Raw genomic sequence first — 17,913 nt, 5'->3', positions numbered from 1 at the left:
AAGTACAGTCCCTCTTTATTTCATTACAGAGAGGTATAGCGATTCATCACAAACCACGCTCAGAAAAGACATCATCTGGAAACCTGATAATTATTTTGACGTGAATAACGGGGAAAGCATCGTAATTTTTTTGTCTTGTTAATGCTTCTAACTATCGGCACAAATGAACATGCCACTTTCTGCATCATAACCTCACTCTTCCATTTATTTAAATGTCACTAGGGTGAACTTTCCTACTTAAAGTTGTTCTAAGTAGGAAAAAATGACTCTGAAAGATATACATGGTTAATATCAAGACAAAGATATATATGGATTGTTTTGCTTGCTTGTTAAATTAATTGGGAATATTCAGTGCTCATTAGGCCCTGGCTCTGTTTCCAAGTAAAAAAAGGCAATAAACAGAAACATTAAAATCAGGACACGCTCTGTGTTACCATTTTCAAATCCTAAGGCTCTACATCTATATCTACATCTATGTATTTGTATCTATATCTGCATCTATATATCTTTTGATGAGCATTCAGTAGCAGCTTTGTCTTTTCAATTAGTGACACTGTCTTAAATCCTAGCAGCTCAGAAACAAAACTGGCACAAATATTCTTGCCTCTGGTTGAATTTACATTCTATCTTGATGTTGAAAAAAAGTTACAGACATGCAAAACCTCTCCCTCCAAAACAGCACTGTGCAAGGATGATGCTTATTGTATCTGGAGTTTATTGTATGCGCCAGGCTGTCTCTTTCCCATAGTGTCTTCATTTATTATGCTAATTGACTTTCCAAGCGCAGGCAGGAGGGTATCCGCCTTGTGAAATATTCTCAGCTGGCGGGGGGTGGGGTGTGTGTGTGTGGGGGGTTAAAAGCAAACCTGTTTTGTGCCTGAATAAAACCAAAAATCAGTGTGCTTCTTTTCAAAGACGGGAGGGTCAATACCATGGTTGTTTTTGTTCCCATGAGTTATGTAACCGTGGAGATTTGTTTCTTTGCTTTCGGGATTTGTACAGAACACATGAAAGCTAAACAATAGGCTGGAGTCACAGGAGCAACCCTCGAGCTGTGTCTTGGAGTCTGTCCTCCTAGGTTTGGGAATCTCCAATTCCATCTCCAGCGCTGACTGTGCGTGTGCCATGTGTGTGCGTGTGCGTGTGTGTGTTTAGTTAGCTGGCACGCAACACACTTCCCCAGGGTTGTGCTTCCTTTTTCCTGAGATTTGGCGAAGGGTAAAGGGTCGGAGTCACATGGATACAAAGCATTTGATTAACGTCCAAGTCACCGCTGGGGCTGCCGGAGTCGCCTCCCCTCCAGCCCCGGCAGTGCGAGGCCAGAGCCGCGGGGCGCGGTGCGCAGGTCCCGGGCGGGAGCCCCATCCCCCGGGAGGGAGTGGCCTCGGCACAGCCCCCAGTCTCCCGCGCCCGACTCCCGGCGAGCGCCCCCTCCTCCGCCCCTGCCCCGGCCTCTCCACGGCGCGTAAAGTCGCCCGGCCCACCTCAGACCCGGCGGAGGCGGCAACTTTCCCTGCCGGCCGCGCGGGGCCGGGGCAGCGGCGGGCGCGCGGGGCAGCGGCGGGCTGTACGGCGCCCACCATGGGCGACGAGAGCCGCGGGGACGGCCGCGCCGAGAGCGCCCGGGACCTGGAGAAGCAGCTCCGCCTGCGCGTGTGCGTGCTCAGCGAGCTGCAGAAGACCGAGCGCGACTACGTGGGCACGCTGGAGTTCCTGGTGTCGGTGAGGGGCTCTCGGCGACACGGGGCGCGGGCGGCTCGCGCGGCATTGTCTGCGCGGGGACCGGGGACCCGTCCGGGCATCGCGGGCACCCGAATCCGCGCGCCGACGCTGGGTCCCCGGGGGCGGGAGTCATTTTTAATGCCTGGAGACGCGCCGAGTGGCCGGGGCGAAAAGTTAGCTCGCGTGGGAGAAGGCTGTGTCTCAGGGAATCCCTGCTGCCCCGTCTCTCCTCACTCTTCTCTACCCCCCTCCCTGGTCTGCTCGAGTGCGTTGTGTAATTTTTTTATTTTTATTTTTTCCCTTGTCTTCCTTCCCGGGGATTTTGTTTGAAGACTCTTGCAGGGTGGTTAAAAGTCTGTCTGCTACATTGAGGTACCTACAGGTAAAAAAAAAATATCCTGATTCTTCTGGAGCTTGAGTTCATAATTCAGATTACATGGCAGTGAAGTCCCTTTAGTTATAATAATCTTTGGAGCATAGGATTCTGGTGAGGGGTACGGAGGGCAGCGGGGTTATGACGTCCAGCAGCTGTTGGATATGAAAGCCACGTGTAGTGCTCACCGCATCCTCGCCCTACTGTCTGCTCCCCCCACCCCAACCCCGGGGTTTAAATCTGCTGTTTAAATCCCCCGCCCCCGTGGGTTCAGCTCCCGGGTCCCGTGTTCACACTGAGCCCAGGAAAGCAGCAGAATAAAACTCCCATCCAGCAACTTAAAGCTTTCGTAGAACTCGCAGGAACTTTGTTTCAGAGTTTCAGCTTGACTCACTGGAAGTCTGCATTGAAAATATTTCATTCATGTGTGGGCCAGGAGGGGCAAAACTGAGTGAAGGAAACTTCTTAGACGTCACTCAAAAGTTGAATTTTTTCTGTTCGCCGCTGCAAAGACAGAATCTGAGGGTTGGTTCCTCTCTGCCCAGATGCGCGGGAGAGCATCATTCAGAGACTGAGGACCTTTAGCCTTTGCTAAAATCTCCCTCAAATCTTCTAACTTCCTCTTTCCACCACCCTATTCCATACCCTCTTGGTCTGAAGGGGAATGTCTCAAAGGCCAGACTTCCTGCTCAGCTTTGTAAAAGAGGTGAGCTGTCTGCTGAAACTCATGAAATTCCCTCCTTGGCTCAGGCAAGAAGGAAAGAACACTGTCTCGAGGGATGTGAGATGCACAGGTTGGCTTCTGGTTGACATCTCAGATTAAAATCAATATACTTGAGCCCCCAGGGGCCACATTCTTTGGAAAGGTATGGGTGTTTGAGAATATACTGGTAATTGGTGATAAATAGAATTGTTGTACACTTCCATGCAGCAATGTCAAAAAAGCATGTTTTTAAGGAAATGTGACTTTTCATAGCGTCAGATTTGGCTTTCATGAAACTTTGTTGGTGACCAAGTCCTTTGGCTTTTGAAGAATCTGGGTGACTCTTCAAGTTGCATTAGTTACTCCTTTCAGGAGGTGTATGAAAAAATACTGAGCAAAAAAAGTCCTAATTTACAGAAATAGACAGCTAACCTAACCTACCTTAAAAACCAATTTGTTGATCTTTATTTAAAACATCAGTTTTTCCTCTGATCTTAACACCTGATTATTAAAATTGATAATGTAATTCTGTATAGAGTTAAGTCAGAAATTATGGGAGGTATAAAATAAATTGCATTTTACTCTTTACAAGAAGATCATTTTATGATTTCATTCTTACCTCATTCAGAAATTATGGACTCTTCCACTTTTCCTTTTCTTTATTTGCTATTTTTTGTGTACACGTTCACACACACACACAAACACTAATTGGCCTGAAAGTCTTCCGAAACAAGGGTTAACCCTGACTTCCTTTTAGTCTTATAAACGTTCTGAGTCTAAGATCTACTTATAATACATTATTAGATTTTCTTTTTTGGGTATTATTTATAGCAACATTTCATTCTCACTTATTTTATGTGGTTACCTTCAGTGGATAGAGTCAATGTAGTTTTAATTTTATCCTGAACTGATATGCACCAAGAGCTTTAAGAATATTCAAACCCTTTTGTCTGGTAATTCCTTTCCTAGGAATCCATCCTAAGGGAATGGTCAGAAATGCAGACAAACAAAATAAGTTATTTATTTAAAAAAATACCTGTAGTATTAAATAAGTGCAGTGGTAAATTTGCTGCAAAAATTGGATAATGAATTCCTAAGTCAAATTTAAATATTTGTTAGATTAGTCATTGTTTTTGATTTCTGCCAGTGCTTCAAGTCATCAGTATGGGTGAAGGTAATTCTTATCTTTATTACAGAGATGAAAAAACATATTTTTGGTTTTACTGAGAACCTATTTTTACTTACAGGCCCATAAAGAAGCAAACAGTTTGTATTATTGCTCTTGATTAAATGATCATGTGGCCTGAGGGGAAAACTTTTTTTTTTAATAAGATGCCTTCTCTTCTCATTTCCAACTTTTGGCCTTTTAAAGAGAGAGCACCTCCCCCCTCATCCCCCGACCCCCAGATAGTCCATGAATGTTGCCTTTTTCCTCCCCCAGATGCATCAATATGTATGATCTATATGCACCTTCTCTCTAGTCACCACCCAGGCACACACTTCTAGATTGAACAAGGCTCTGACCTTGAAGCTGCTGTCATTTAGAGTGGTGCACTCTTCCCATGTGCCAGGCTTTCTCAGGCCTCTTGTGCGGTATGCAGGATCTTAATTCTCCAACCAGGGATCAAATCCGTGTCCCCTGCATTGGAAGCTTGGAGTCTTAACCACTGGACCTCCAGGGAAGTCCCTCAGCCCTCTTCTTCTGCTCCTCTGTAGCGCATAGCAATCTGCTGGATTCCTACTGGCATTTCAAGGCTCTTCATCTCCTTCAGTAGAACTTTCATGATCCCATCCTCCCTCCTGCCCAGGCTGGGGTGCTCACTGCTCGGTACCCACTCTTCCCTGTAGTCACTGCTTCCATGGCACCAAAGCAGGCATAGGCAGGATTTGTCTCCTTTTGTCTCATTCTTCTAGAATGGAAGCTTCTTGAGGACAGGGCCACATTTTACTCGTCTGTGTTTCCCTGGACTTTTGTGTAGTGCTTGTGACACTGTAAGTACTCAAGAAATGCTTACTGAACGAAGGAATGGAGGAATCAGTGAATTCATCCATCTTCTAAACCTCCCACCCATTTTTAAGGACAGTTCCTCAATGATCCGTAAATTTCTGATTTTGTTTTTTTTCCATTGGGTCTGTATAGACAGTGGAAGTTACTTAAGTTTCACTCAGGCACATATGTATTATGTAATAAGAAGCTTTAAATTCAACATGTAGTACCTGCATAGAGCCTGTGCTCCGCAACAAGAGAAGCCACCGCAGTGAGAAGGCCACGCACCGCAACGAAGAGTAGCCCCTGCTCACTGCAGCTAGAGAAAAGCCCGCGCGCAGCAGCGAAGACCCAATGCAGCCAAAAATGAATAAATAAAATAAATTTATTTAAAAAAAAGAGAAACATGATTTAAATCTGGCATCGAGGTATTAAAGACATTGTAACACACTATTATTTCAGTTCATTGTAGTCTAAATTTTCATTTGGGACCATGGACATTATCTGGATTCATTATTTTTAGGTTGTAGATAAAATGGTAGACAGTGATGGAATTTGTTTATGTTCTTGTTTTGCTTGGGAAATGAAATTCTTCATTAGAGTACTCGAAAACATTTTTTCTCAAAGAAATGATTTTATGGACCTAATTTCCAGTATTTGATGTCCAGAGTCTGGACAGTCGTAGGTGGTAACTGGTTTTCTGGAGAAAAGGCCAACCAGGGCCGATTTCAAGGTTGCATCTTATACAGTCGCACAGGGCTACCCACTCTGAAGGACCTCAAGCTTAGTTTGATGCTCTGCCATCACTGTCTTGCAATTCTTGCTCATTTTATCTTTGAACTTGGGCTTGGGCTTTGCAAGTGAAGTCCAGTGGGACAACAGGGTGTGAGCAGAGCAGATACACAAAAGAAAAAAACCCAGCTTTACACCTCAGTACCTTTAATAGCACTTTTGGTCTTGCCTTTTGAATAAAAGGTCTCACGTTTGAATTTTGCACCAGGCCTGGAAGATTGTGTAGACACATTTCACTGTGGCAAGTGGCGTTGAGGCAGGGTGATCATGTAATTTTTATTTAAACTGGGACACTTCTGAGGGTGCAAGGGTGTGCTATTAATAATTACACAGGGAAACAGATGTAAACCGGGATTGTTCCTGGCAAATCAGAAAGCATGGTTATTCCCTGTTATGGGCACATTAAGACAAAAACTTTGAGCTATGTGTCTTGTAAGCAAAAAATTGAGAAATTTGTTACCTGTCTGAGCTTTGACCTCAGATACCCCAGAATCTTGAGTCCTGTCTCTAATTGCTATACAGAGCCACAGGTGTTGGCCATGCCGAGTGTCTGAGTTTTGTCTCTATTATATTCTCCTCTGCCCTTTTTCTGTGTCTCTGAGTCTCTGCTTCTTCTCCGTGTGTTTCCCTTTGGTCAGTTTGGCCCTTCCCATGGTAATCTTGGCTTCAAGACAGTGACAGCAGGTTGCATGCTATGTGACGACAGCCAGAGTTAGTACGGTGCTTTACAGTGTATACTGAGCAACTGCATATTTCTTATCTGACTTGGCTTCATGTATGTGCATCTCTTAGCTCTTTCAGAGGGTACTCCTGAGAGCTTCTGAGTTCTGGGGTTCGGCTTCAGGGGTCCTCACAAAAGGTCGGAGGAGCTGAGCTGTGTGGCTTCAGGCCGTCCACCCTGGCATCTTCCAGCACAGCCCCACCTTCTGATTTGTGTTATTGTTTAAACAGTTAGAAAAACCCCTCCTCTGTATGGTAAACTCTGAGAGAATAGGGATGCATTTACTTCCTCTGTACGCTTTTCTTGGCCTCATCACGGTGCTTTGTAAATAGCAGGTGCTCAAGAAAACAAACGGACAAATAAAGCAGGAGCAAACAAAGGGGTTCGAATGAATCCAAAAACAGCTGCTTTCAGTCATGATCCGACGTTTCTAGGGAAAGATAAATAGATTCAACACATTATGCTTAGGCTTATGTTATGGGTTGATCTGTATCCCCCTCAAAGTCATACGTTGCAGGGCGAACCTTCAGTCTCCAAATAAGCACAATGCCGTGTGGGAGGTGAAATGATAGAGTAATAAGCAAAGTGTCAGGGAGGCATCAAGGGCCGCCCTCAGCCTGGGGTCGAGGGAAGTTTGGGGAAGAGGTGATAATAGAGCTGGCTCCTGAGGGACGAGGAGGAATGTGCCAGACTCGGAGGAGAATGATCCCCCCTGAGAGCGTAACCGCGTTGAGGGTGACCATGGTACAGCAGCCCGGGGGTGCTGGCATGCCCTGACATGCTCCAGACGCTGAAACATTCTTCATTAATGGGGATAAACACTTCTGTATGCTTTTCGGCTCTTGGTAGGAGATAAGGTAAGTTCAGGCCAGTTTGAGAAGAGTTCCATTCTTAAGAATTCTGACTTCAACTAAAGCCAATGGGAAATCAGTTGTGAGGGGACGCTTGCTCTCTTATTAATAATAAACAAGTCTGAGGGCTTCCCTGGTGGTGCAGTGGTTGAGAATGTGCTTGCCGATGCAGGGGACACGGGTTCGAGCCCTGGTCCGGGAAGATCCCACATGCCGCGGAGCAACTAAGCCCGTGCACCACAACTACCGAGCCTGCACTCTAGAGCCGCGAGCTGCAACTACTGAGCCCACAAGCCACAACTCCTGAAGCCCGCGTGCCTAGAGCCCACGCTCAACAAGAGAAGCCACTGCAGTGAGAAGCCCGCGCACCGCAATGAAGAGTCACCCCCGCTCGCCGCAACCAGAGAGGAGCCTACGTGCAGCAACAAAGACCCAGTGCAGCCAAAAAACAAGTAATAATAATAAACAAGTCTGAGACCTCCAAGGTTGGCACTGGGAAGGGGGTCTCTCACGGGAAGAAGTTGCCAGGCCAAGATTCCCTGAATCTGTGTCTTTGCATTTGGCCTTGGGATTCCTTCTGCTCGTTCTCTATTTCCGCCACCTCCCTGGCCCTCAGCCTACACTGCCTATTTGGTCATCCACATGCTCATCTTAATCTGGGACAGGTTATAACCTTCAAAGAGTTGTTACTGTTTACTAAAGGGGAGCACAGACCAGTAATCCCGGAAACGACACAAAACACAAACATCGTCTAGTTGTGTAACACAGATTTCTGCTCCTGGCAAAGTGATCTTGCTCTCAGGGTCTGCAGACCCTGCCCTGTTTTTATCCTAAGCCTTAAGACAGCTCCTGTTTGATCCCCCTGACTGGGCACTACTCCTGGGCTGACTTGACTGGGTTCTGTTTTTCTAGTCGTTAGCCTGAGTGTGTATTCATGAGGGTGGTGTCAGGAAGCAGCCCTTAAGATGCCTTGACTCTTGTAGTAAACATACTGTGAATTAAATGGGGCTCTTGGCATAATTCTGATGTTTGGAGTGTTAATCATGTGGCTAGAACTGACTCTCTGTACAGAGGGATGTGTCTTTAGTCTTAAGGTTTCATCTGCATAATTATACTGTGTTATAATTTGATGACATTAAAATGAGTAGTCTTTATTGAGATTAGTTATGTTTCTTGGCAAGAGAATTCTGTCAGCAGGGTTGAGGAGCAAAAGTTGAAGTCTGGTTACCCATTAGGAGTTTCTGCCATTTCACTGGTCCAGGTAGGAACTGTGGAATGTTTGATCTAAGGTAGAAACGATGATGAAGATAAAGAACTAAACCCAAAGAAAACGCAAACAAAATCAAACCAAACCACAAAACGTCAACACCCAACAACCACGAGACATTTCTTGGGTAGAACCTTTAGCATTTACGTTCACTCAGAAGTGGAGGTTTAAGTAGAATGGAGAACATTAGGGTGGCCTCTAGTTTGAAGATAGGATGGGGTGTGTCATTAATTCAGAAATGGAATGCAAGGGGCAGAACAGTGCAGAGAGGAGGAGAAGAGTGAATTTGGTTTTCAACTTGCTGAGCTGCAAATTCTGCTGTGATTTCTGAAGATAATAATTGGGAACTTAGGCAAGCATTTAGAGATCTACAAAGTATTGATAACTAATCATATATATTGAAGCCATCAGGTAGATGAGATGGCACAAGGGGAGCAATTCAGGGAAGAAAACATGCTAACCAAGAGTAGGATGTAGGGAGCTGATATTTAAAGTTTAGGGGAAGAGGAGAGTGCCCTGGTGACTTGAACTGAGCTGTCAAAGGTTGAAGCAAAGAACCAGGAGAGAGTGATCTCCTGAAAGCCAAGGAAGGATCTAGTTGCCAGAGGAAAGGTTTCTTTCAACTCTCAGAGTTTTACAGAAGTAGGTAGTGTGAAGACTGAAGAGGCCACTGGATTTGGCAGTTAGAACATCATTAGGGTTTTGGCTTCAGGAGCATGTGTGAGCAGAAGCCTAAGAATGAGCTGGAAGACATGACATGAGTGGAAGCTGAGGAGATGAAGACGAATGGAAAAGCTATTCAAGGAGGTTGGTGATAAATGCAAGGGGAGAAATAGGTTATTAACATAAAGGGATAATTTTTGTCTAGGGATGTTTGAGGGAGATGAGTATAGCCAAGGAGAAGGAGACGATAGATAAATACAGGGAACTAAAGCAGCTGTAGCAGAGCATTGTGGAAGTCAGATGAATCTTCTGGTAAATCAAGAGTCCCCGTGGCACTGGGAGGTAAGGAAGGCACTTGGTATGTCCCGTGGTATGCCATGGAACATACCCACAGAAAAATGTCATGACAGAGCCTAAGAGCAAGCAAGCTGTCTCTCGTATATTTTTAAAATTCCGCTTCTCCTTTAGTCTAGCGCTTTCAGAGACTACTGGGGTGGCCTTTGCATCCCCCTGTGACAGCTCACCAGCGGTTCTCTCTCCTGCCTTGGGACAGTGGGGTGAAGAGCACGGTATAGAGCATGGGTTTAGGTTAGGGGGCCTGATGACCCAGGGTTGAAGTCTTGGCTCTGAAATTTACGAACAGTGTAGCTTTGGGCACCTCACTTAGCCTCTTTGTGCCTCCTTGCATATTTGGAAAACACATTCGATACTATCTCACAGGGCTGGCCTAAAATTAAATCAGCTTCTGTAGGTGAACTGTGAAGTGTGAAATGTGACTTTTTAAAATGCAACATACAAATTTAGAAGTCAGAAGAGGGAAGTAAGTTCCCCTGATTTATTATTACCTCTGTTATGACTAGGTTCAAATCTTGGAAATAATGACATAATCATTTTTTAAAATCATGACACAAATTGTATTAAATTTATGCATTACATTTAATGCACATAGCAATCATTGTGCACACTTTTAAACAAGAAACACTGGTTTATCTGACAGCATTTTAGTCTGATTACATTTTTTCTTAGTACTTGTCTTTTGAGTGTTCTTTTACTCCATACCTGGCATTATATTTTAATACCAAATAAGATTGTTATGCTTGAGTTTGGGGTATAACCTATTTGACCTAAAAATTGTTGTTCTTGTTTTTATTAATTCTTTAAAAATCTTATTTATAATATTTACTTTTCATAACAGATGCATTTTTATTATTCTCAACTTAGTAAATGTTTCTTTGCTTGAAAGTGTGGTTGGGTCACTTTTCCTATGGTTTTGAGTGAAATCATTCAAATCCTGACACATCTAATAAAAACATTTTTTCCCTAATTTTTTCCCCATTCTCATGAACTATTGCATTTGATCCATGAGTTCAGTGATTGTGATTTTAAGAAAATTGATACGTTGAGGTTCTGATATTTAAACACTTCTGATTAGTATAGATGATTTCAGACTTTGAATCTGTGAATAATTAGTTTTTTAATTCTAGCCTTGCCGTATAGCTAAGTATAGTGTACAAAAAAGGACCTATCTCATTGGAGAATATCTAAGCCCAAGGGACATTATGTTCTGTCGTTAATGCTAAATGCATATTTTCCATGAAAAGGCAAGCCCTTCATTTGAAAAGGTTAAATGGTATAATACTTAAGAAATGACTCCAGCTGGTTAAATTTAGAATACTGGTATGAAACTATTTTCTGAGTTTATAGCAAAAATCTAGCAATATAGAATATGAATGGGTAAGCATTTTTATTCAGTTTAAAGCTTCATTTCTCTGAGAAGTTCAGATGAGGGTTGATATCTATGTTTGACTTTGCTTTGCCACTTTTGTGAGTTTAATTATCTATTTAACTTGTCTTCTTGCCAGGAGGAGAGGCTTTATAGATGGTGACACATTTTCAGTGATTATGCAAGAAACATTGATGTTTTCCTTCAGTGCCTTGTAATGCCTCCACTTGGCCTTAGTTTCTTGTTCCCTTGGTTTCTCGTTTTTTTCTTATTTGAGACTATTGCCCCAAAGAAAGAAATCTTAGGATTCCAAAAATGACATCTCACATTCCAAAGTTTTATTTCTGTCAGTAACACTAGGGGAAGAGCTATGGAAAGACATTATTTTCACCTAAACGTTAGTCCCACACCCACACATTCCAAGATTATTTTAATAACTCATTATTTTCCCAGAGGTGAAATTATGAGTAAAGGGGACTTCCATTTTATACACTGTATATCTATGTCATGTTTGACTACTTTGTATAACTTTAATATATATAGAAATATTTTTTATTTATATATTTTACATTTCACACATTTTCTGGAATATTCTAGATACACCTTTATCTCAATTTTTCTTGTCCCTCTTAATAATGAGATCTCTGGCAGAGACTTCTAATTATCTCCAATATCCGTTATTTTTTTCTTCTGTAGTAATAAAAGTTTTAGCATGATTGTCCATCTTAAGGCTACATTTCCCAGCCTCCCTTGCAGTTAAGTGTGGGCGTGTGTCCTGGTTCTGGTTCTGGACAGCGGATTGTGAGCAGAAGCAGCATGGGTAACTTCTAAGGTATTCTTTTATAACAAAAGACTATGCACTCTCCCCCTTCTCCCTGGCTGGTATGAGGTGTTGATGGCAGGGATGGGGCAGCCATTTTGGACCATGAAATAGAAGTCACATGTTGAGGATGACAGAGGAACAAAAATGGAGTCGTTTCTTTATTAAAGAAATCTAACATGTAGCGTATCAAAAATAGGCCCATAAGATAAATCAGTATTTATTGTATCTAACTCTGTCCTAGTCATTTTTTTGAAACTTCACATTTTGCTTCCAAATTCTTATTGATTTATGCAAATTATTAACAAATTGGCAAACTTTAATATATTTTTTTGCCTTTGTCTTGTCAAACAGAGTAATCTTAATATTTAAAATTTATTTGTAGTTTTTCTTTAATGAATCTTCTCTAGCTCAGCAATGATTTCCCAGGATTATGCTAAAACTCTGCTCTTCTTTTCTACTGGTATATTTTGGATTTTTTCTTTAGAAAAAGAACAGTTTTTTTTTTAAGCCTGTACTTATAATTCTTTTTCCGGAAGGCCAGAATTTTTGTGTTTATTATATATATTTATAAGGATGTTTGTTCAGCTGCTTTCTCTGAGGCCAAACAACAGTAGTTTAAACAACACAGAAGGATGATGTGTGAATATGGAAGTGGTATGTAATCAACATGCCTTTCTTGCATCCTCTCTTGGCGCTCTGGTTATTTAATTTTTCAATACTGTTGCCCAACAGTGTCCAGGGGAGTGAGCAGCTCAGCTCCATCAAGTCATTCAGAGACCTCTCTGGTCCTTCTATCTTATTGCTCCACCGTCCCCTAGGACCGACTAAATCAGAGTCTGTAGGACAGAGAGCCAGTATCCATATGGTTGAAGTTGGCTTGCCAGAACCACTTTCATGTTCCAGCCCCAGAGGGACTGATGGTGGGAGACACATTCCACACATAACTTGCACTGTCAGAACAGTGACACGGCTTGAATCAGCCAGATTCAAGCCGTGGCCAGAACATGACACGGCTTGGCCAGAACATGACACGGCTGAATCAGCTGCAAGGGAGGCCGGGAAATGTAGTGTCTAGTTGGGCAGCCATGTGTACAGCTGAGATGTGGGGAGTTTTATACTAAAATGAAGAAGTGGAGAATTCATACTGAGAGACAAAGAGTAGTCTCTGCCACCTTTTCGGAGTCAGTGATACTGTAGGCTCATTCCTCAGAAAATCACTTATATTAATTCTTGGATTCCTTTACTGTAAGAACGTATTGTACTAAAATACCATTTGGATTATTTCACCCTAAAATGATATATTCTTGCCCATATAGAAGTCCTTTTCATATTTTATATATGTATCTCTTTACATATGTTTGTAAGGGTTCCCTAAAGGTTCCCCCCTCCCCCATTGGCTTTGACTACGGGAAGAATTTGAGAGATTTGGAGATTTTGTGTGCTTTAAAAATTTTTTGGAAGTCTCCCCCTGACAAAAAAAAAGTCCCAGGATAATCTGGAAATCATTATTCTGTGTTTGTTTCGTGTCAGGCACTGCATATTCCTGTGTAACTCACAACTCCCTTCAAGGCTTATATCCTTGTAACTCACACCTGAGGACACCCTGATGAGCTCCTAAGTGGGAGAGTGGGGATTCTGAGCAGATCCATTGTGTTGCTGGTGATTCGCTGGCCTGGGCATTTCTAGATGGTGGGAGCAGTGTGATTAATCAGGACTAGGAAAACCAAGGCAGGTGTTGGGACCGGGACACAGAACTTGTTGACTCCGGAGGTACACAGAGGCTAAAAGACAGGAAGGAACAGTAGTTCGTTTCAGGCAAAGCTTCAAGAGCAAGCGAGCAGCAGAAGCTCACTGTCAACCCAAGACAGGGGTCAGAGCCAGGCAAGCACTCAGGAGCCAGAGATTACCCAGAAGTCAGGAGTTTCCCTCACAGAAGTGAGGAAATGCAATGACCTTCAAAAAATAGACAGCTCTAGCTCTCGCATTGGTAACGTACCTTATTACTGAGACTAGTTTCAGTTTAATTGAATTCCTTTTGGGTCAGTTGGGATCTCCATGTGCTTATTTACTTAGTACTTCACAGCAGGTTTGAAGCAGTTAAATATAGACAGCGTTAAATATAGCTCATGTTTTATTCCATATATGATTAAATCATAAAATATTTGAGACAAGTGTCAATTTTACACACACACACACACACACACCCTTTCTAGTCTCCAAAATGTATGTACTGCTTGGCATTCAGTGGATATTGTATAGATCACATTGGTAGAAAGCATTAATGCAATTTAAATACAAATGAAGTGAATCCCCAGAGTTAAATGATCATTATTCCTGGAGTGTTTTGTTTGCCAAGCCTACTTCTTTTGATGGGTTGGATGAGGGAGGGTAACTGGCCTTCAGGTAGTCACAGAATGAAGTTAGATAGATAGGCCCTGTTATTTAGATAGGGGCATTTTCCTTAGTTTCTACCAAGGACAATTAGTACAACCGTATAATGGTATAATCTTAGAGTCCAAAAGGGAATCATGCTATGGATGGATGAGTATAGTTTTCTACTGAAATATGAGAAGTTGACATTTCTCCTGTACATTTTTCAGTGAGCTAATAATCCTCACATATAAATTGTACCTTCTCTGTATGGTGAAATTTTTTGAGAGTAGCAAATATTCTTGGGGATTTACTTCCCTTTTTTTTAGTTTGTACTTAAGGGTGACCTAGTTATAAGGAACGTGATCAGTTGGACTGTCAGAAAATTTGAGAGTTAGGTTAATACTTGAATGGATTCTTAATTTTAAACATACACATTTCTATAGTTGAGGATTTAGGTCAGATTCAACTTTCGTGGCATTAGGAAAACATAAGCAAATGTTAGGAGAGATCCAGATAGTCAGTCAGGATGTTTGAATAAATTTTTTAAAAAGGAAAATCTGCTAACAAGATTTAAAGAAAAACATAGCTTTATTCTATTGTGTTATATATTCTCACTACAAATTATTTTCCAGCCTGCCAGACTTTAAATTCAATTCTATGATATTATAGTACTTAATGTCTAAGTGAAATTTGCAGTAATTTTTTAATAAATACAAAACTAAAAAAGTCTATTAAAAAGTACCACAGGAAATAGTATGGAGGTTTCTCAAAAAACTAAAAATGGAACTACTATATGACCCAGAAATTCCACTCCTGGGTATATATCCAAAAAAACCCCAAAACACTAATTTGAAAAGATTCACGCACCCCAATGTTCATAGCAGCATTATCGACAATTGCCAAGATATGGAAGCAACCTAAGTGTCCATCAACAGATGAATGGATAAAGAAGAGGTGGTATATATATTCAGTGGAATATTACTCGGCCATAAAAAAGAATTAAATTTTGCCATTTCCAGCAACATGGATGGACTTGGAGGGCATTATGCTAAGTGAAATAAGTCAGACAGAGAAAGACAAATACTGTATGATATCACTTACATGTGGAATCTAAAAACACAACAAACTGGTGAATATAACAAAAAGGAAGCAGACTCACAGATATAGAGAACAAATTATTGGTTACCAGTGGAGAGAGGGAAGGGGGGAGGGACAATAAAGGGGTAGTGGTGTAAGAGGTATAAACTATTAGGTATAATATAAGCTACAAGGATATATTGTACAGCATGGGGAATATAGCCAGTATTTTATAATAACTGTAAATGGAGTATAACTTTTAAAAACTGTGAATCACTGTACTGTACACCTGTAACTTACATAATGTTGTATAGCACCATACTTCAATAAATGACATTCAGAATATTCTAAAAAAAAAAAAAAAAGAACAACAGAGGATGGAATCAGAGTGATTTTTTAAATTTGTTTACAAAACCAACTTGTTTAATTTGCGAAAAACCTTATTTTCAGCATAGTATAGCTTATGTGTCAGGTCAATTTAAATAATAGCTCTAATATGACAAGCCTTATGATTTATCCTCTCCAATAATTGTTTTAAAAAACATAGAGTCTAGATATTTTGATTCTTAATGTTCCAGGGACTATTTATTGAGCACCTACTGTGTGGCAATCACTGTTCTTGGTTCAGGGGATATATCAATGACAAGAATTAAAAATTCCTAATTTCATGGGGCTCCCAGTCAATCCAGGAGATACAGGAGAAATGAGTAAAATGTGTAATACATTAGTTACTCTAAATGGCAAGGAGAGTGAATGAAGCAGATGGGGAATAAAAATCTGTGTGTCTTTTGATATTTTATATAGGATGAAAATGCAGGAATCCACTACTTTCATATTTCTTTCTGTAAGTCTAAAAATGTTTGCTTATTTATTTATTAACATCTTTATTGGAGTATAATTGCTTTACAATGGTGTGTTAGTTTCTGCTTTATAACAAAGTGAATCAGCTATACATATACATATATCCCCATATCTCTTCCCTCTTGCGTCTCCCTCCCACCCTCCCTATCCCACCCCTCTAGGTGGTCACAAAGCACCGAGCTGATCTCCCTGTGCTATGCGGCTGCTTCCCACTAGCTAGCTATTTTACATTTGGTAGTATCTATAACTCCATGCCACTTTCTAACTTCGTCCCAGCTTGTCCTCAAGTCCATTCACTATGTCTGTGTATTTATTCCTGTCCTGCCCCTAGGTTCTTCAGAACCATCTTTTTTTTTTTTTTTTTTTTAGATTCCATATATATGTGTTAGCATACAGTATTTGTTTTTCTCTTCCTGACTTACTTCACTCTGTATGACAGACTCTAGGTCCATCCACCTCACTACAGTCCCTCAGTTTTGTTTCTTTTTATGGTTGAGTAATATTCCATTGTATATATGTGCCACATCTTCTTTATCCATTCATCTGTTGATGGACACTTAGGTTGCTTCCATGTCCTGGCTATTGTAAATAGAGTTGCAATGAACATTGAGGTACATGACTCTTTTTCAGTTATGGTTTTGTCAGGGTATATACCCAGTAGTGGGATTGCTGGGTTGTATGGTAGTTCTAGTTTTAGTTTTTTAAGGAATCTCCATACTGTTTTCCATAGTGGCTGTATCAATTTACATTCCCACCAATGGTGCAAGAGGGTTCCCTTTTCTCCACACCCTCTCCAGCATTTATTGTTTATAGATTTTTTGATGATGGCCATTCTGACTGGTGTGAGGTGATACCTCACTGTAGTTTTGATTTGCATTTCTGTAGTGATTAGTGATGTTGAGCATCCTTCCATGTGTTTGTTGGCAATCTGTATCTTCTCTGGAGAAATGTCTGTTTAGGTCTTCTGCCCATTTTTGGATTGGGTTGTTTGTTTTTTTGATATTGAGTTGCATGAGCTGCTTTTAAATTTTGGAGGTTAATCTTTTGTCAGTTGCTTCATTTGCAAATATTTTCTCCCATTCTGAGGGTTATCTTTTCGTCTTGTTTATGGTTTCTGTTGCTATGCAAAAGGTTTTAAGTTTCATTAGGTCCCATTTGTTTATTTTTGTTTTTATTTCCATTTCTCTAAGAGGTGGGTCAGAAAGGATCTTGCTGTGATTTATATTTTAGAGGGTTCTGCCTATGTTTTCCACTAGGAGTTTTATAGTGTCTGGCTGTACATTTAGGTCTTTAATCCATTTTGAGTTTATTTCTGTGTATGGTGTAAGGGAGTGTTCTGATTTCATTCATTTACATGTAACTGTCCAGTTTTCCCAACAGCACTTATTGAAGAGGCTGTCTTTTCTCCATTGTATATTCTTGCCTCCTCTATCAAGAATAAGGTGACGAGATGTGCGTGAGTTTATCTCTGGGCTTTCTATCCTGTTCCATTGATCTATATTTCTGTTTTTGTGCCAGTTCCATACTGTCTTGATTCCTGTAGCTTTGTAGTAGAGTCTGAAGTCTGGGAGCCTGATTCCTCCAGCTCCATTTTTCTTTCTCAAGATTGCTTTGGTTATTTCGGGTCTTTTGTGTTTCCATGCAAATTGTGAAATTTTTTGTTCTAGTTCTGTGAAAAATGCCATTGGTAATTTGATAGGGATTGCACTGAATCTGTAGGTTGCTTTGGGTAGTATAGTCATTTTCACAGTGTTGTTTACTCTAATCCAAGAACATGGTATATCTCTCCATCTGTTTGTATCATCTTTAATTTCTTTCATCAGTGTCTTATAGTTTTCTGCATACAGGTCTTTTGTCTCCTCAGGTAGGTTTATTCCTAGGTATTTTATTCTTTTTGTTGCAGTGGTAAATGGGAGTGTTTCTTTGATTTCTCTTTCAGATTTTCCATCATTAGTGTATAGGAATGCAAGAGGTTTC

At 41.2% G+C, this 17,913-nt stretch overlaps 1 protein-coding gene across 3 annotated transcripts in view; it reads left to right on the top strand.

Annotated features, from left to right (window-relative positions):
- The first annotated feature begins 1,215 nt into the window (after positions 1 to 1,215).
- Positions 1,216 to 17,913, top strand: part of PREX2 (phosphatidylinositol-3,4,5-trisphosphate dependent Rac exchange factor 2) — a 286,239-nt gene continuing 269,541 nt past the window's right edge. Inside the window, exon 1 of one of the 3 annotated variants that reach the window (XM_067712136.1) lies at positions 1,216 to 1,722. In XM_067712136.1, coding sequence (XP_067568237.1) covers positions 1,237 to 1,722 — 486 coding nt within the window. In that variant the 5' untranslated portion in view covers positions 1,216 to 1,236. The remainder of the gene's footprint in view (positions 1,723 to 17,913) is intronic. The other 2 variants (XM_067712134.1, XM_067712135.1) reach the window with 2 other exon arrangements.

Source organism: Pseudorca crassidens, chromosome 17, assembly GCF_039906515.1.
Source record: "Pseudorca crassidens isolate mPseCra1 chromosome 17, mPseCra1.hap1, whole genome shotgun sequence".
NCBI classification, from domain to species: Eukaryota; Metazoa; Chordata; class Mammalia; order Artiodactyla; family Delphinidae; genus Pseudorca; species Pseudorca crassidens.
This window is presented reverse-complemented; position numbering and strand designations above follow the sequence as displayed.